General features: G+C 38.9%; 1 protein-coding gene across 1 annotated transcript in view; it reads left to right on the forward strand.

Moving 5' to 3' along the window:
- The window catches only part of LOC115811530 (A disintegrin and metalloproteinase with thrombospondin motifs 20), an 81,157-nt gene that overhangs the window by 54,624 nt on the left and 6,219 nt on the right, over positions 1–20,314 (forward strand). The window contains exons 26-30 of the mRNA XM_030773772.1: positions 251–514; positions 1,048–1,209; positions 1,920–2,096; positions 15,774–15,941; positions 18,490–18,663. Of these exons, the coding sequence (XP_030629632.1) occupies positions 251–514; positions 1,048–1,209; positions 1,920–2,096; positions 15,774–15,941; positions 18,490–18,663 (945 nt within the window). The remainder of the gene's footprint in view (positions 1–250; positions 515–1,047; positions 1,210–1,919; positions 2,097–15,773; positions 15,942–18,489; positions 18,664–20,314) is intronic.

A 20,314-nucleotide genomic window follows, 5' to 3' on the forward strand; every position in this document is an offset into this window, starting at 1 on the left:
TTTCATATGTTAAATCCTTATGCGCCTGCTACCTCATGTTTTAAATTACATCTGAATGTCCTTTGTGGAATTCTTAGTTTTTGTTGTGTTGTACGACATGATTTGTTGAGACAGTTTAATTTAGGATTCTCTTCTCTTCTCTTCTCTTCTCTTCTCTTCTCTTCTCTTCTCTTCTCTTCTCTTCTCTTCTCTTCTCTTCTCTTCTCTTCTCTTCTCTTCTCCATTGGATGTCTTCCACTTTGTCCTATAGTGCTCAGTGTCATGTGGTGTGGGCCACTCCACCAGACAGGTCGTGTGTATGAACTACCACCAGCAGGTGGATGACTCATTCTGCCACCCTGAAGAAAAGCCCAGCGCTGAACAGGAATGTGTTGCGATGCCCTGCCACTCAAACTACCCCCTGCAGCCCAAGAGCCACCCCTACCTCCCCCCTGACCCAGGCCACCACCCTGGCCACAGCAGCTGGAACGTACCATCTGCAGATTATCAGTGGAGGACGGGCCCCTGGGGAGCAGTATGTCTCAACATGATCAGAATACACACACGAGAACACATTGCCACGCTCAGTCATATTAACTGTTGCTGTTAAACCTTCATGGTTAGGGCAAAGTAAACATTTCAGCTGTTGTGTTCTTGCTGTTTTATTTTTTTTTTTTCCACAGACATGCATAGCCTGTTGGATATGCACTCTCAGATCAAACTCTCTACTGCTACAATACAGCCTTAGTCATTACACATAGGACAATTGCCTATATTCTTTTTATTTCACTTGCTCGTATGTGTTTGTGTGTGTATAAGTGAGAGGGAGAGACAGAAAGAGGGACAAAAAGAGAGAGAGAGAGACAGAGAGAGACAGAAACAGAGACAGAGAGAGAGACAGAATGAGAAAATATGAAAATATGTTGTCTATGCACATTTGTCTGTGTGTGCGCGCACGTGTGTGTGTGTGTGTGTGTGTGTGTGTGTGTGTGTGTGTGTGTATGTGCGCATGTGTGTATGTGTGGACTTGTGTATGTGACACCCTGTTCTGTCCTGTTCCGCCCTCAGTGCTCTAGTACCTGTGAGGGCGGCTTCCAGAGGAGAGTGGTGGTATGTCAGGATGCAGAGGGCCGTAGCACCAACTACTGTGACGAGAGGGTCAAACCCAATGAATCCAAGAGCTGCAACTCAGGACCCTGCCCACTCTGGAACTATGGAATCTGGGGGGAGGTAGGTACCAGAAACATCTATTCCTGACAAAGCTCCAGGTGACCTTCAAGTATTTATGGTCACTACTACTACCTGCTTTTCAGGAGGAATGGTTTATGTGGGATTATTTAATCACAAGTCAGAGTGTTAACATTGCATTTCTGCCTAACAGTGGTTTACATTGTTGAACAGTAGTTTACATTACAGTGGTTTACATTGATTTCTGACTCATTTTCATCTTGCAAAAATACATATTTTTGTCATGGAGAGGATTCCATGTGAAGGAAGAGGACTGAAAAAGTAGCAGATAGTATATACTAGTAGTAGATAGTGGTAGTAACATATAGTAATCCCAGTCACACTCCTTCACTTTCTCTGGTGGGGTCTTCTCTAGTGAATCCCAATAAGGATTTCAGTTGCCACTATTAGTACATTATAAGACATTGTTTATAATTATACTGGGTTTTATACTAGGTATCATGGTTCACTCACTCATTCTTTTCAACATAGACATCAAAATGTTAATCATAACTATTCATAAGTAACTAAGATAGACTTTAGAGACTTTCTATTGATTTCCACTGTTTCACTATGCTACAGCCTTGCTTTCCAGTAACAGTTTATCAGATAGAATCTCTCTCTCTCTCTCTCTCTCTCCCTCTCTCTCTCTGTCTTTCACTAATTCGCTTGTCTGTTCCTCACTAACCCTAATACTTTTTTTTCTCCCTCAGTGCACACAGACATGTGGTGGCGGAAGGAGGACGCGGTTAGTGGTTTGCCAGCGGCCCAATGGCCAGAGACTGAACGAGCACAGCTGCGACATGCTGGACAAGCCACCTGACGTGGAGCAGTGTAACACGCAGCCGTGCCCGAGCAGTGCTTCCTGGCACAGACGACCATGGAAGCCGGTACGATAGTATTCCTTTCTCTCCCCCCACTCTATCCTCAGTCTCTCTGTCACTGTGGCAAAGTCCTTGTGAGTACATGTCAACTCTGCTTATTTACAGAGGGTGTTACTCTGGCCCATTAGCTTAATAGGGAGTGTGCATTTTCACATTGCAGGTGTAGAAACGAAGTAGGGATGAAACCAACTATAAAGTTTACAGTGTTTATTTCAGATGTCTCACAAACCGTACCTGCACCTTTTCACTTAAACATAAGACAGGCTTGTCCTCTTGACAAAAAAAAAACACTATACACTTATTTTCTACACTAGCTCTGTGGCAATACACTTCTGGAAATGACAGACAATATCTTTGTAGCCAGATAATGGAGTGCTGGGGTTTTCTGGGGCTCCTGCCCACCCAAGCAGCAGCTACACTGACATGGTGCTGATTAGGAGGGAACAAAATTGCTGATCCCCTGCCCCTCACCCCCCATGGGGAATCATTAGAAGCATATGTATCCAGTCGTTAGCAAGAGCTGTAAATGAAAGCTATAAATTAGCGGAGTGTTGTTCAACAACTCAGTATATTTCTAGAGAAGAACGATTAATTAAAATGATATTTATTTCCTGTGAAGCGTGAAGTAAACTATGTTGTGGCCGATGTCACTCCTTGTAACCGAAGTACACAAGTGTATATTTGTGTATAAGAGTTTTAATATTATTACGTTTAATATCAGCAGCAAATGACTTTCAGTGTATATTGTATATGTATCTTTGTACAGTATGGATTTGTTTTTTACTTTAGTAGGTTTATGATATTTAATATTTTAAACTGGTGCTTTAGGTCAGACCACTTGTTTGTCATCAGAAACTGACAGATTGTACAGAGGAAAATATTTTCAAAGATACAACAGCTGGTTTTTGGTGATAGGTATTTTTTATTACTGTGAAAGTAGATTTTTGAAAGCATGGATGAAACCTGAAATGCCATTGATTTTCCAAATTCCATCATGAGATTCAGAAGATAGAAACTAGCTCTGTGTGAGATATAAATGTAGCACAGTCTAAATAATTCCAAGCCACAACCACAAACTTAATATTGTGTGGAAAACGTAGAACAAAATCAAGAGGTGTTAAAATGCATTGCACTGAATGATTTAAACAAAATATAGGAACTGGATTATTAGCAGTGTGAATAACAAATTATTAAACAAAACCTCATAATTTGCCTTATTTTCAAACTGATATTTTCTTTAAGTATTAAGTTTACTTTTTAAAGGTTTACTTCACTTCACTAGAATATTTCTTGCAAATGATAAAGGTTCCTTATAGTGCTGATGTGAACAGCTGCACTAATTTTTCCAGTGAAGAGCGCAATAAATAGTCTCCTTAGAATTTAAATAAACCGGTTACACTGCAGTTTTAAGACAGTCTAATTACTACCTAAAGACTTACACTCAGGATAGCCATAACCAAGAGTATTAAGGGAAACAATCAACAATCTCTAGTTTAATAAATTTAGTATTACATTCTAGCAGTAAACACAATACCAATGAAAAAGAGCTCTATATCCCCATGCCCACCTACCAGTGCAGGTCTTATGCGCTTCAGGGCATACAAAACATCAGTGTTATAACTGTGGTTCAGGGTATTACTTTCTCAATGCAGAGCAGTATGGAGTATATCAAAATGCAGTATCATTTGTACATCTTAAAATTTTTTTAACTGATATTTTATTTAACATTAATTGTCCATGTATATCATTACATGAAAGTAGTCACACTCCAGTACTTTTTTGGCCAATATAGTTTTTCTTTCATCAACCCATAGTTTTTAGTGAAATCACATTCAGTAATCATGGTGCTAATTTATCTCCTAAAATCTGAATAGAGCTGAATTGTAAGGGAGCTCTTCAGTTTGTGACTGACATATCTTCATGAAAACTTCATTAAACTGTAAATTTTGTGGTAGTGTAGCTTTAAGAGCAGATGGGTACATCTGCTTAATTGGCATCTTTTCCATCAATAACTGAAACACAGAATACCTCTTCCTTGTTACATTTGTTACAATTATGTTTTTTTTCACATTATATTTTTTCCTGGGCCACTTTTTTTTTTTTTACACGTTTGAAGGATTTATTTTAAAAGGATCTTATTTATTGTTTACAGTACAAAACTCATCGCTGCAGCTTTAATGTGATATGTACCTTCTCCTCATGTTTTTTACTGTAAACAACCAGTTTCTATTCCCTTTGCTTTCCCTTCCTCAACAGTTATTAGTAGACACTAAACACTCAATCATCTGTATCTTCTCATCCTCTATTTCTCATCTATATTTCGTGTCTTTCTTCATTTTGGCACTTCTTCTATTAACGCATGATGTTCAGCATCTGTGCCATGGGGAAAATATTCTTTTACCTCAAAAGGATTTATGTTGTCAGATATGATGGTTTCAAACTGCTTTTGCTTATTGTTGTCATTTCATGCACATGAACATCCATGAACATGTCAAACTAGCCTCTTTGTGTAAAAATATTAAAAATGCATAACTGTTGTGTAATTTGTGTTGTCTGTCAATATGATATTTTGTTCCGATGTATGGGACAAACTGTTATATGATCTTTTTTGGATATCTCAAGTTGAGTCCTATTAATAGTGCAGAGATTTCCTCTGCGAAGCCAGCATTCTCTGGGCTGGTAATTGACAACTTTGTCTCAGCTGTTACAGTTTATCATGGAAGCTTTTAACACATTGTTTGTGACATTAGTCAGTGTGCTTTTTCATTTAATATAAAACTTCAGAGAATGAAAATTAGTAACATTTTTGTCACTTGTTCTGTCAGTAGACAACTAGCCTTGTAATCGACAGAAAAGCTGAAAAAATTGCTGAAACTTTGGAGGCAAAATGAATATAGCGAAACTAACATTCTACATACATATGTAACATATGACAGTTGATGGAAAGCCATGCACCTTGATCTTGGCAAAGTTTGAGAGTTGGAGTGTTCCTTTTTGAGGTAATAACGTGTGCTTACTAAAAATCTCTTAAATCGTGTTCATTCATACAGTAGAGGCTAGTTTGTTTGTCTACCATGGAGCTTGCAAAACCAAAAGTCATGCTTTATTGTATTTGACCTGTAAAAAGCCAATTCACTGTCAGTTAAATAATCAGCGCTAATACCAGTGTTCACTTAAATCTCAGGTTGCATTTTTGCTACATGTGCTCTTGTTATTAGTGTACCTTGTTTACATGGTATCTCCAGTAACAGACAATATTATTAGTTGAGTAATTTATCACAAAAAGTACAATTTCAATTAAAAAAAAAAAAAAAAAAAATATATATATATATATATATATATATATATATATATATATATATATATATATACAATTGTCCAAAGAACCTACATATAAATTCTTATATTGATTCCTACTCCGTAATATTGAAATGTTATAGGATTTTCTTGACTGTAATGCTACTCCCCAGTTTCTATTTTGTGGACTGCCCAGAGGAAACATACCTCAAAGTCAAGCTCTGGTTCTCGTTGGTACATCTGTTTATAATTTGAGTAATAGGGCTTTCCATAATGCATTTGGCTAGAAATTTAGAGACTATTGCTTTTACAGCAACAATAATCGATAAAAATCAAAGTTGGCCAGGACTTTATATGCAAAACAGTCCCAAATTAATGGCAGAAAAACAATGGCTATGCATCTGAAAGACTTAAAATTTGGTCATACTGCTGGAAGCACTGTTAATATAAGAAAAAAATGATTTCTTCCAGTTTGAAACTGGACTCATGTGAGGGGGACAGATGTAGTCATACATAATCTTCTTGCTGTATGTGCGAATAGCTGTCATGCACCAGAACAGTGTTAAAAGCAGTCTTCATAATCAATTAATAGTGAATATGGCTGATTAAAAAAAAAAAAATAATAAATAACTAAGACAACACATTAGCAAAACATCAGCTGCTTGACTGAAGAAGGACCTTAAAATCACACATTTTATTTTCTCCTTGCCAGAATCTCCATGATGTTAGCATATTTTCAGAGACCGTATAGCTTGTAAAACATACAGTGACTACACACTGCAACTTGTTGTGAGAAATAAAACCGGCATCTAGCTATGTCTGTGCTAAATCATAAGGTTTATTAGAGCCTGGGGAGTAAAGATATAACATGGCTTTTGTCTTTATCCTTGTGCACCATGACTGAAATATTTAGTATAGTTAGAAAACTCCTTTGTTCTGTATTACATTGAAATAGTGGAGATAATTATGCCATGTTTTTATTCGGGTTGAATATTAACATTAATCCATAGTAATAGTTGAATGAGAAGGTTATCAGTCGTCAGATAATCACTGCATTAAACCAGTGCTGTGTTAAAAAAATCCGTATTTATAGCAAGGGAACAATGTATCTTAATGGATGAAGTACTGATTATATGAAGCTTGCTTGGTGAAAGGTGATCAGTCAACCGGTGCAATACTCATGTGATAAAATCTCTTGATTCAGTTCTCAGTCATTTAGCTGATTTAAATTTTTCCATTAAAACATCAGAAGCCAAGTTGAATATTCTTTAAATCCTTGCCTCCGTATAACTGTCTATTTTAAAATTAGACTTTAATGCATAGCCTTGGCAGGGTATTTTAAGGGTATTTCCTTCGTAGAAAATCGCTATCTCCATTATAGCAGTCATTAGAAAAAAAAACAACAACCTGAGGATAGGAATATCCCTGAGCCCCACCCCCCCACCCCCCAGTCAAGTATCGTTTGTAATCAGTATTATATACTCAGATATTTAATCTAGATTTTTGTGGAATTCTACTACACTTACAATGCTATAAAAAGAGAGTCTATATGTTGTGTTTAAATCTAACACTGAGGTTTTTTTGACAAACCAAATATTTTAAAAGTAAAATTGTCTAGCTTTCTGATATATTGTCCCATTCAGAAATCATTTGGAAAATGTATCTCTTCCTGAAAACAGCTTCCTATTGATTTATTTTTCTAGTTTGACAGCAATTCAATAGATGCTTTGAGAAAACAAAACAAGCAACTTTTGAGAACAGGAACAAAATGCATTGTCATGCCTCATATTATGTGTACCTTCTCTCTAAAACACCGATGCAAACATGTGAAGTGTTACTTAGGTCCTTACACTCTGAGTTATCATTATCCAGGATTGTGAATTAAGGACTTACCTGGTATACAAAATTAAAATAAGTATCAGGGAATCTTCTTTTAAAACCAACCAAACAAATAAACATACAAATAATTAAATACATGAATACATACACACATAAATAAGAGTCTATCCCTGTTTTATCACTGTTGTAGGATTTACAATAATAGGGATGGGACTGCCTCAGTTGGCCTTGAACCCAGTGCATTGACTTAAATGAAATCCACATGCACAACACGTTGACTTGTAAGGACTGTCCCCCAGGCTATTCCAAATACAGTTCCCCAGCCTGTCACTGTGAGGTCAAATGGTCCTGACATCACTGAGCGTGTGTTTCCTGATGCTGCCCATATGTCAGGCTTAGTGAGCCAGCGAGACCGCAGAAAGAAACATAGGCAAGTTTCTTAACAGGAAAAGGTTAGCTTCATTAGCATTTTATGCTTGTTTATTCAGTTAAATCAAAGCAAAAGATAATATGGATTAGTTTATAGGGTTCGTGATGATTATGAATCCTTGGCTAGAGCAAAATTTCCAAATTGAAATTTTTCTTTAGCATTTCAACCCTTTTATAGCATACCTGGTCTTCATCAAAGAGCATTAGATCTGTAAGAAAGACCGCAATTGGAAAACATTCAAGGCATTTTCTACTTTAACCCATTATTCAATTTTGTTTTTAACCAAAGAAATGTCAGGGTGTTTTCCCTCTGTAGTAATAGCATTTTTTCCCTTCATTTTAAAGAAAAAATTAATAACAGTTCAGGTCATTGCTTGCAAAAGGATTTTGGACAAATGGAATTTTAGACAAAGTATATAAGCAAATACTGATGCGTTGCACTAGAAGTAATAATTTACACATGTACATAAATATCAAACTTCAGAGGTGAATTCCCTTATGTTCGATAAAATATCCTTTTATACCCTTTCTGCAATCGAGCATGATTTACATCAAACTCAGAATATTGCAAACTCAAAATATTGCATGTTTACGTCCTTTGCATCTAATAACATGCTGATATGGCTGCAATTATAGAATACTTATACATTTCTGAACTAAGACCATTGTTTGAACACTTTAACTTTGAAAATGTTGGGCATAGGATAAAGTAGAACTGAAGGGATCCACTGATCTTTCTATTTGTTTCCAAGTACTCCAGCTGAGCACAGATGTGACTAGTGGAAATAATAGGTGTGGAAGTGTTTAAGTTTTCCCTGACTCATTTTATGATTAAGAACAGGACTCAGTGACAAAACCAGATACAGCTTCTCCTTTCCATGAGAAGTTGCATCACACACATCCTAGATGGGTGTACAAGCTTCGGAGTGAATTGTCTGTTTAATGCAGCCACAATTTTCTCTCAGAATTTATTCAAGTGTAGAAAAGCCAAGTGCATGTCTATTGTTGGACCCTGAAATACCATTAATACCTTTTTCCTGTTTACATTTAAAATACATTCAGTTGTAAAAATGAAAGGATCTTACCATTTTGAGGTTTCAGTGACTGCATTTGATTACTGTAAAAAGATGGTTACCAGATTACAAAAAAAAAAAAAAAAAGAGCAGTTTCTAAGACATTCGAGAAAAGTACATGACTGTATCAGTTCACCTAGCTTAGTCCGTCACTCATCCCAGAAGAATACTGGTGGTAGAGCTCAGTGTTATATAGTCAATTAAGAAGCTACTTGTGTGGTCAGTGTGTGCTTTCCTATCCCTTCACAACTTTTGAGACTGGCACTTCTTCTTTTGGCTCTTTAAAACCCACTTCAGAAATTTCAAGTGTATTGTATATCGTATTACATAAGTATCAGCACAAACAGTATCATGGTAAAACATAGGACAGAATTTTTTGTGTGTTTTTCGCCACTTTGCATGCTTCGTATTTATTCTGGAAGCACATCAGAAAGTTTATCGTGCGTACAAAACCCACCATTTTTAAAATTAGTGTTAAGCTAATGAACTTATAGTTAAACACTGTAGCAAACCTGCAGTGCTTCCTCTATGACAAGCCATGTATGACTGACCCATAGTTTTGCAACTGTTGGTCTTTTAACATCTTCAGAGCTTGTTCGTTCAGCTTGAGGAAAGTTCATGTGCTGTATACAGTCCACTGGTGGATGATGTTTACCTTTGGTTCTGTCAGCGAGTTTTAACTATTTGTTGGACTGTATTGAATTATTCCAAAATACTCCACTTCATCAAACAATGGCAAATGTCAGGTTAAGGTCTTGCTGAAATACATGGGATGGAATCTGTTATTTTCTGTCAGCTTGCACACAGTTTACAAAAATGAATGATGAATGTGAAGAGAAACTCAACAACTGACTCAAATATGAATGGAACTGACATTCAACACGTGTTGGGGTTTAATACAGGCTTAGTAGTCCAATAACTTTAAACTCGGACTGTAAACCGTCTCTGTTTCAGACTTTTTGTCAAAAGACCTGTGAATACTTTTACCACCTCTTAGACTCTACGGACTTGGCCTATCACTGTTCTTCATCTCAGACGTGCGTGTCACTGTTGTTCATCTCTCGTATGTGTGTGTGTGTGTGTGTGTGTGTGTGTGTGTCCACGCGTGCGCATGTGTGTACCTGTCTGGTCTGTTTCTACTTGAGTTTTACTCTGAGCTCTTGGGCCGCTGGTGTACAGATGGGGAGGAAATACCAGCATGTCTGTCTTAGACTACTCATCTACATTATATATTCAAGCCTGTGTCAGACTATGATTAAAGAAACCACTAACTGTTGTGGGATACACTCAGTCTGTCCTCCGTACCATCCGCTTGCATCATGCTCATCAGAGTAATTAATTGCACACTGAAAAACTCTGCTATTGAGTCCACATTGGAGAAACAATCTTGCAGATGTGCGTGCAGTTACCCTTGGCAAAGAATATCAGTCCGACTTATTTTTATTTTGATATTTGCATGTTATTATCGTGGTTAGTTGGGAATTCTGTGTGGTATGACTGCCACACCAAATGGTTATATATAGCTGTCAAACCATTATACCCAGTAGGCGATTTGTAAGGGGATGAGCGGGGATGCCATCCCCCTTGTTAGCGAAATGACCAAAATGCATCCCCTTGTTAACCTGCCATCCTCCTATATAGTCTGTGGAGTAGAATCAGTGACCAATGGGCCATCTCCCCTGTTGGCCATTGCCCCCCCCCCCGTTAAAAAAATAACAAATCGCCTACTGATTATACCACAGAGATATTATGTCAGAGCATTTTCAGAAACGCTGTGACATCAAAGGATTTGTCTTGTGCCTGGACTCTCCTAACAGAACAACCTGATGGTTTTTGTTTCCCCAAGGCAAAATATTATCTGGTTAATAAAGCATCTTAAGACTGCAGCAGAGAATACCACCCTGTGTCATGTACTCATAAAACAGAGTAGTGTAAACAGGGAGTCTTCAGATTGGAAAAATGTGTTAATGCAGAGCAGGTGTTGAGCTTGAGCAAGTCCTGAGACAAGTTCTGATTTACCAATATTGTATTCACACAGAAAATGGGCTTCATTGAGATTTGAGGGACTGTAGCTCAGGTACAGAGGGGAGGGTGATGGTGATGTGTGTGCGTGTGCGTGTGCGTGTGCGTGTGTGTGTGTGTGTGTGTGTCGGGGGGCGGGGGTCATGGATGTTTTGTCTCTCCTGTCTCCAAAGTAGAAGCTTGCCAGAGTTTAGCAGACCTTTAAGTTGTTTGTAAAATGTCAAGCTAAAATATATTGTCTTACTGCGTTTTTTTTTTTTATGGAATTGTGCTGACTGTTGTCAAGCTACACATTTGTTCATATTTTAAACATTTTATCAGCCTTTATTAGCCTTAAGCTCTTTATACATCGCCTTATGTGTTGTAGCAAGTGGGTAATAATGATTTTATCTGAACTACGGTTTTGAACATGTGTGTAAATTCCAGCTGAGCATTTTAGTAGAGGAAAAAAAAAAGTTAGCTGTTCTCATTTTGCCAGTGAGTTACAGCCATACAGTTTATCTTGGCCGAATCATGTTGCTATTCAGAGAAAATGATGTTGGAGAAATTCAATATGGTCCCTTCTAGTAGTGTTTATTTGAGTCTCTTCGTTTGTCAGTGGAACATTAAGGCAGATTGATTACACTTGGTACTTGTAGATCGTGAATCGTTCCGACAAAATGTAGAACAGTTATAGCCTCTGCAAATTTTGTAATGTATGTGAAAGACCCTTGTTATACATTGTGCAGTGCATAGTTAAAGGACTGTGTCTATTTCTGGTACTGATCAGACCAGTTCAGCTATTTACCCTTTGAAAGTTCTATGCCTCTGACATTCTTTCTTCTCAGAAATGGGCTCTTAGCAGCTGCTTCCACACTGACATCGTGTTTTGTTCAGTCCTGCAAAAGAACACTTTGAAACAAACAAGCAAAAAAAAAACAGAGCATGCAGGATCTCTTTTCAACATATGTATGCTTGTATAGTATGTTTATGTTTTTTGCTCAAGTATGATGTGTGATTAGGGTGCATGGAGTAACATAATAAAGTTAGCGAAATGGTCATAATTTGGCAAAGTTTCACGTCCAAGTTGTTGGTAATGGGTTGCAATAAGATGGCTGTGTTGATGGAGTGTTTGTTTATAGGAGGTGTAATAATGTGGACAACCTTCAAAGATTTCAGAGTTGTGAGTTCTTCCATGTGCCAGGTTTGCTGTGAACGCCTTCAGGAGGCTGTTCTTTCCATATGCTTGGTATTATCAGACACTTGCTCTCCCTGCCCTGTGCAATGAGAATGGAATTCAACTTTGGCACTCACACATTCTTAGATATGGTATTGGTTAGAACTCGTAAATTTAAGATTAACGGGCAAGGCACTGGTTTATCAGCTGGCTGTTCCACTGGAATCACATGCAGTGACTTAAAATACTTATATTATATGAATGTCTCCCTTGAAAAAATGAATTGTTTTGGGAGCATATACAATTTATTACCTCTGCCAGCATGCCTGGAAATGAAAAATGGAAATATATTGTATAGAACACGTAGAAAGTTTAATCCAATAGTTGTGTTCTTATGGTGTCATTTTTGAGCTATGAAGTTTTGCAGGCTGGTGGATCTTAATACTAAACTTATAATCTGTTATCTTGTCTTACTATTTAATAATGATGTTCAAATTTATGCTCAGAAGTGTCTTGTTTTCTTTACATTTATAAGATTACCTGCTTTTACACTGTTGAATGGAAAATTAATATTTAATATTCAGCTTGACAGTTGTTTTTGTTTCCATCAACCTTCGTGCAAAATCATAAAAGAATGTGAAAAATGTGTTAGATTCCTGCAATGTATGTAAGTTACGAATGTTGTGTATGGCATGAATACTGACCCTAACCATCTCCCTTACCTTAACTTTTCATGCTGCTTGGTTTGTAGAAAATTGAATGAACTGCAAATTGTCAAACAACCGGAAATCTTTTTTCATCAGTATTTTTGAAAAAGGAACATCTTAATAGTATGCCAGATGAGATATAGTGTTATGCTATGATGTGTTTACTTATGTAATAGCATGGCCTTATTCCATTAGTTAAATGTTCCATTGACTTACCAGGGCACCGCTGATGGCAAATTCTGTGTCACACTCATCTGCAGTTTATAGCCTGGCAGCTCTACATAGAGAGGAACTTTTGTGAATCTGTTGAGTGAAAACCCTTATAGTGCAGAATCTTTCTTGGCTAAGTCACTCATGCAACTCAGATTTGATCATAGGCCTTTAGAGAGATGTCAGGGTATTCTGCCCTGTTTTACAGTGAGACTGGGTCAACTTTTAAAGGTCATCACGGTACAGACCGAATAATGAGAAATGATTTGGCAAATTAGTTGGTGAATTACCTTAATAATGGACAAAGAGTATTTCCTTTGCTTTTTCTTTCTTTCAAACAGAGCCACTCTAAGCCAGTAAACTGGAAATGTTTGCTAAGAAAAGGGAATTACAAGCTGCCAGTGTTGTGACGAATGGGAGATGTGTTTATCTATCTTATTGCTGTGTACACTCGCTGAGGTCACAGAGCTCTGTTAAACAAATAAAAAGTTTGTTACTGTGAAGCTTGAAGTAAAAAGAAAAATGCGATAGTTTACGCCTATGCTTTCTTATAGATCTTATATGCTGGACTGTGTTTTCTCGATGGCTCCCTTTTACCTGTACTAGACTTAACCCACTTGGTCATGTAGAATAGACAATGATCTTGGGAGGGTGACACTACCTAAAAGGAAAGTTGATTTTTTATGTCTACTCTGTGATGATAGCATAAGACTCAAGTGCTCAGCACCTTCCTTGGACACTTTCCACAAATCGATGTACACTCTACCAAAACCGTATTCTTGACTAAGCACCTAGTTTCACAGTGTCTATGAATAGAAGTATCAGCGCTTGTTGATTCAATGATTCATTTAATCAAAAATGTATAGATATAAAAAACAAACCCTTTATATAGTTAAAATGACCCTGTAGTCTCTTAACTGTGAACCCACTGTTATCTTTTTTCCTTCTTATTCTTAAAATCAACAAATACAACACATCTTTGTGCCAATAACATCTGTTCCTTTTTAATTGCACCATAAAAATACAAAACTATAAAACACGTTTAACTATAACAATTTTCCAAACGGAATATTAAGGAGAAAAAACTTCCATACCTTACCTTTGTAGAATCATAGCTGTTTTGGAGCAGTGGTGCTGTGCTATGACATCGTCCTATTTCTCTTCTGCTTGCGGTGAGGAGAAGCTGTCCTCTGCTCTCACACGCCCTGTACCCTCTCTCTCTCTCTCTTTCTCTCTCACTGCTCCCCACAATTGCTCTGATTAACTAATGGCAGACAGATGAAGCTGAGACACTGGAGCACACTACCATACGTCGTCTTCTCCCACCATTAACCAGCAGATATAGTTCACTATACGGGGAGCTGCCCGTATGGCTGTGATTTCCTTTTCTCTCTCTCTCTCTCTCTCTCCTTTTTTTCCTTTTCTTTTTCTTCTCTTTTACTGCTGTAAGGAGGAGCTTACCCCTCTTGCCCGCACCCTTTCACCCCTCCACCACCCTCATGGACATGTTTGCCTCTCTCACTTTTGTCTGAGGTGAAGGGGGAGCTTAGGGTGTTATCATTTTTTTTTTCTTTTCTTTTTGAGAACACAAGAAGAGATTTCCAGTATCTGCTGGTGTGTTCAGGATCAGTCACTTATCACACTAAGACCTTTGATGTACTTTGTCGGCTGACCTAAGCCCTGTGTTTAAAATGCCTCCGTAATTACAATGTATACGATGTGTATGTACGGTGTGAAGCGCAGCCTACACTTGCTTTTCTGTCTGAAAAGCTTTTAATTGAGGAGCACAGCACTATGTGCTGTACAAACCTGCCCCAGAGATTCTTTTCCTTCTCCGTCTTTGTTTTCTCTTCCTAGAAGAGCTGGGTTGAAACATCACAGACCTCGTATTTTATAATGTTATTAATGGACTGATTCTATTAAAAATATTGCTTGTAAATATACTCACAGATTAACTCAGGAAGACTTTTTTCCATGGCCTTGTATGTATTGGGAGCTAGAAAACTATGATGAGACCGGAAAGCATATGGGGTTTTGTATTATGTAATCTTTTGAGATCATAATTAAAGAACAAAGCAATATTATGTTTATTTTCTGGGTTGGAAAATTTGCTAAGACAAAACGAAGCTATACGTGTCTTCCAGGCCAAATGCAGATACCCAGTTTTGGGGTGGCTTTTTGTGTCAGAACCATGCAGGCAGGGCAGAAATAGCCAAGTCTCTAATTGCTGTCTAGCCTCATAACAACGGAGGAGTCTAGAACATTTTCATTTGCCTTCTCAGGAGACGAGCTTTAAGGCACTCTCAAGGGTCTTTGCTTATGGTTTGTTTTGTGTGTGTGTGTGTGTGTGTGTGTGTGTGAAGTGTTTTAGCTCAGTTATTGAAACCAGATGATTGCATCAAGGGTTTTTGGTCTTGGAAGTCTCTCTTGCCCTGTGTGTCTTTTAGTTCCAAACATACTGGCTTGAATTTAAATCTAAAGCTCATAATGTCAAGGTTTTTTGCGCTGTAGATTGTGAATTCCACTGTGATATAAGGAGAGAGTGAGTTCTAACTGTCAGTTACTGAGGGAAATGAACAGAATTTACTGCTGTCAGCCACAATTTAATATGTACAGTAATGGCTAAATATCCATCCTGATTTAAATTCTGTAAAGCTAAATTGTGGCCCAAATAACTGAGACATTTTTGGTGGTCCTCTTGCTAAGAGCAAGAATAAAATGTGTTCTGATTGCGTGTGTTTGTTTGTGTGTGTGTGTGTGTGTGTGTGCGTGTGTGTGTGTGTGTGTGTGATCATACTGTTCATCTTGCTCTATCTTCTTGTTACATTCAAAAGTTCATGTTACAATGGCTGAAATCCACAAATACCCTTCCAGGCATACAGGATCTGTTTAGTTTTTAGACAATAAGATGTCACTGGGGACTCTCATATTTCCTCTCTCTTCCTCTCAGTGCTCTGTGACCTGTGGCAAGGGGATCAAGGACAGGGATATTACCTGTGTTTACCAGAACCAAACCGAAATAGAGGAGGAGTACTGCGCCCATCTTCCAAGGCCCAGGACGCAGAAAGTCTGCCGGACTGGGGCTTGTCCTAGCTGGAAAGCCAACAGGTGGAGATCGGTATGTATCCCCAGCTTTTGCATCAGCTCTCTCAATACTCTTTCCCATTGTTGCATTCTGACGAACTTCTAGGAACATTACATGTATGCATCCAAAAACTATTGCCTCAGCAGTCCGCTTGTGCAAACCTCTCCTCTGCAAATATAAATTAGACATTCTGTAGATGCTTTTCTCCAGCATTTACACAATGCACTTGATTTGTATGCTCTAGAGAGTAAATAAATTTGAAAATAAGCAGATGTAGAGCTAAGCAAAAGTGCAGATGCGCTCAATCCATCTATGACCTGCCTCGCCCTCTCTCTGCGTCTCTCTTCTTTTCTTTCCTTCAGCATTTGCCGCAGTGATTGCGTTCTCACCATCTCTCACTGTTCTGTGTGGCAAAGATGAGTGTTTTCCAAATTCATTGGTAGCATCAGCAATTTTAGAACAATCACTAGTGAATCAATTCACCTATTTTATCGTATTTTGTCTGACAAATTCACAGTCTGATAAGCTTCAAAATCGAATGATTCCATTAAAGTCATCAAAGCTGTATCAGGGATGCTTTAAACGTTTCCTGTTTAGACAGTGGCAGCCTAACTCATATCTCAACTACTTGAAAGTCTCGAAGCTGAAAAGGCCAAGCACACAGCGGGCGAGCCATGCAGGCGGCCACAACCAGACCCTGTTGGGCCAAAGGACCTGCCACAGGGGCAAGGTCACAGCCTCGGCGGAGCCGGCCAGACACCCAACGCGTCTGCTGTTGGCAGATGACTGAAGGAGGAAGGTGACACACTTTCGGTGTCACACTGGGACATACACGAGTGAGCTAGAAAAAAGGACAACCCAGGAACCTGAATTTATCACAAGCAGGAATAAATAGCCCTGAGTTTTGTCACGCAATCTATCATGAGGGTCTCACTAAACCCCAGTGTATATGTTTCCAAGGCAAAGAGGGGGAGGGGGGTCATTGGTTTTAGCTTCTTCAGCTCAGGAAGTTCAACCTCAGGCCAAAAACAAACAAAGATGGCGACGTCTGGAGGTTGTTAAAGGCACAGGTTGAAGTGAAGGCAGATCTCTGTGGCATCTTTTTTCGAGCTCAAAGCGATACACAGCCTTGAAGTGTAACTGTGAAATCCTGTTGGGTGTGCTGAGGTGCCCCTTTACCATTAGTCTCCCAAGGCCTTCAGCTCTCCCCAGCAGGAGAGGGCCTAGAGACTTCACTCCCTTTGCTCTCAGATCTGGAACCAATCATCTCCTCCCACTCCCCCTACTACATACCACCATAAACCATGAAATCCTCAACTAGAGCATAAAGACATGTTTTATATCTCAACATCTAGGCCTGTGACAACTTTAGAAACCTCAGCGTGCCCACCGTTCGGTTATTTCGGCAGTCTCTTTAGCCCACCGCTGACCCAAGGGGGTGTGGATAGTTAGAGGGGAAAGGCTAAGGAGAAGGGGTTTCTGGGCTGAGACCATGGTGTGTGGGACTCCCCTTGTTGCTTTCCTTTCTCAGCTGGGGAGCAGCTGAGCAACAAGTCAACTGATAGATCTTTAACAGCTGCCTCTTCCACTGCCAATGTCTCATGGTCACTGTACATCACAACAACCAGAAACAGGTCAATCTGCTCAACTCTTCAACTTCCCCTCCCCCAGCTATACACGATCAGAACACGATCCTGAAACCACCATTAATTAGAAACCAAAACTCCTGAATAAACCTCAGATGATTATGATTCATCATCATTATTCGTTATCGTCGGAGCTACGTAAATATTATGCTGCTATCCAAGTGTTTAATGAGGAAACCTGAATTCACGAAAGGAAGTCTTGCCAGAAATATGCCACAGCTATTAAAAAAATGGAACAAAATTACAAAAAAATTTCCCCACACTCTTTAAAAATATTCACCGCTTACATACTTTTTGTTTCTTAAAAGCCACATCTCATGCTATACATAACTGCAATGCTTACAGATGTAGCAGAAACATTGCTAAACAACATATGAATGCAATTAACTCCCCTTCTGAGATGGTATAGCCATGGGGGACTCTGTGTGAATAAGATCATGGAGAGAAAAAAAGAGACTGAATTAGTAGAGGTTGATTTAACAATGCTGGTATGACAGAGACTTCAAAAAGAGGAATGACATGATAGTCCTGTGCATGACCTGAACACAGGCCTCTTGCAGATAAACAAGCGAAAAATGTAGAAATGGTTTTTATCTCCTTTGTCTGTTTATTACTGTTGACAGACATGGTGGCGTGTGACTTTATACAACAGACAAAACAGAGTGTTGCTGTGATTAGAAATTAGTATACAAACTCAAAACAGACAAAGGAAGAATGAGGTCTCCAAAAAGATTACATTTCAGAAACATTCAGATTTAAATCACAACAAAGTGATCTAAATCTGGATGTTATAGATATATATCCTCACTATATGCCGGGATCTATAACACTAAGTTATGACAAATAAACTTTTTTATGTGTGTGTGTGTGTGTGTGTGTGTGTGTGTGTGTGTGTGCGTGCGTGTGTGTGTGTGTGTGTGTGTGTGTGTCTTCAGTGCTCAGTAAGCTGTGGAATGGGAGTCCAGAGCAGGGAAGTATACTGTCGACTGAGGGGCACTGGTCGGGTCAGTGAAGAATTATGTGATCCACGTGTACGGCCTGCCAGCCTGCAGCCTTGCCTGTCCCCTGACTGCCACCACCATGTCTGGGCAGCACATGAGTGGCAGGAGGTGAGTGTCAGTCTGTTTCCCTTCACACGTTACCCCTCAGAGCCCCGGTTCCTTTTCTGGGGTTTATAAAGGGCCATTTTCTTTTTTATAAGTGTTTAAAAAATAGATTGAATTGGGTTAATGGATTGAGATGTGGCACATTAAGTGGCTGTTGTTTCATAATATCATTTTGACTCACTGAAAGTTTAGTTCATAGTTTTAGCTGTGCTTTGAGATGAAGATGTAGTTTTGATTGCCTATGTTTGACTTCTCCTTTTTGCTATCTCTCTCTTCTCTCTCTCCCTATCCTTGTTCTTTCTCTCTCTCTCTCTCTCTCTCTCTCTCTCTCTCTCTCTCTCTCCTTATGGAGTCCCTATCAGAGTAATGAGAGGCTCCTTTAATGTCACTGTAACGCTGACTGAGCCCAAACAATATCAAGCTGCTACTTGACCTTAAAACGTAGACAAAGCAACAAGCCTCAGATGTTTCACAAGGAGTGCAAGCAATTCAGTTTTATTGTTCAGTATCCACTGGCATTCATTCATTAATGGGCAGACCACAGGGGCCACCGTATATGTTTAATTAATGAAGAGTGTAGTCGTTTTGTTGAGAGTGCAGGTTTTAATCATGCTTCTAATGCCATTGTTGAAAGTGTTCTCAGAAGCTCCCGCTGTGAGTGAATAAGAGGAATAAAAAGAGAGGAAAACAGGGAGAGAGGAAGAGAGGGGAGGGAGAGATAGAAAGAGAGAGAGGGGGGGGGGGGCAAAGGAGAATGCAGATGTTCCCTGAGAGATGAGAGGTTTGCTAAGGTTGCTGAGTTCCACTGGATTTCTTCTGAGGGTTTCAATGATAACATCATTCCGTCTTTTGATACATCACAGAGTCAAACTCAAAGCATTGATCCCAATCTGCTCTTGGCTGAGAGTGGGGTGACGTCATTGGTACTTGAATCCCCTCTTTTTTGTTGTCCAGCTTCCTTTCATGTCACTACAGCTTGAAGCACAAAACATAAGGTCCATGTATGGACTTCACTCTATTCATTCCTGGTTAATCTCTCCTGCAGAGCGCCACTTGTTTACACGCTTGAGCTCTGGTTTGCTGACGAAGATAAGAGATATTAAATAAGATTAATGTATAGGAGTGTTTAAGTAATCATATATGTTTAGTACATTACGAAAAGCAATATCCTCATTTAATAACAGCTTTTTTTCTCCAAAGACGAAGATGCCTGCCTCACTTTATACCATTCTTTGATCTGATTTGTTGCTGTGCAGTTACTTTGAGATCTTTAAGATCTATCTAAAGTAGGGGCCCTCAGCAGATATGACAGATGGCTCCAGCCATTCCACTTATTCTCTCTATTCCACCACCCCTATGCCTGTTTAATCAAGGGCTTGACAATTTGTTGGATCAGATTTGCTGGTGCTTTGGAGATTGCTTGGCGAGGCCACTGTACCGAAGAAAACGAGGACCTTCATTTAAATCACATAAAAAGTGTAATTTGTGATTGTGTGACTTATTTGAAAAAAGCCTTATGGGACAGGGTATGACTGATTGACTGAACTCTGCTGATTGACGTTCGTGAGTTGGATGCTGGTAAAAAACAGGAAATGCCCTAGAGGACAGTACGGACAGCACAAACACTGGTTTAGACTAGTTAAAAACAAAAACA

This window comes from Chanos chanos, chromosome 5, assembly GCF_902362185.1.
Source record: "Chanos chanos chromosome 5, fChaCha1.1, whole genome shotgun sequence".
Classification (NCBI taxonomy): Eukaryota; Metazoa; Chordata; class Actinopteri; order Gonorynchiformes; family Chanidae; genus Chanos; species Chanos chanos.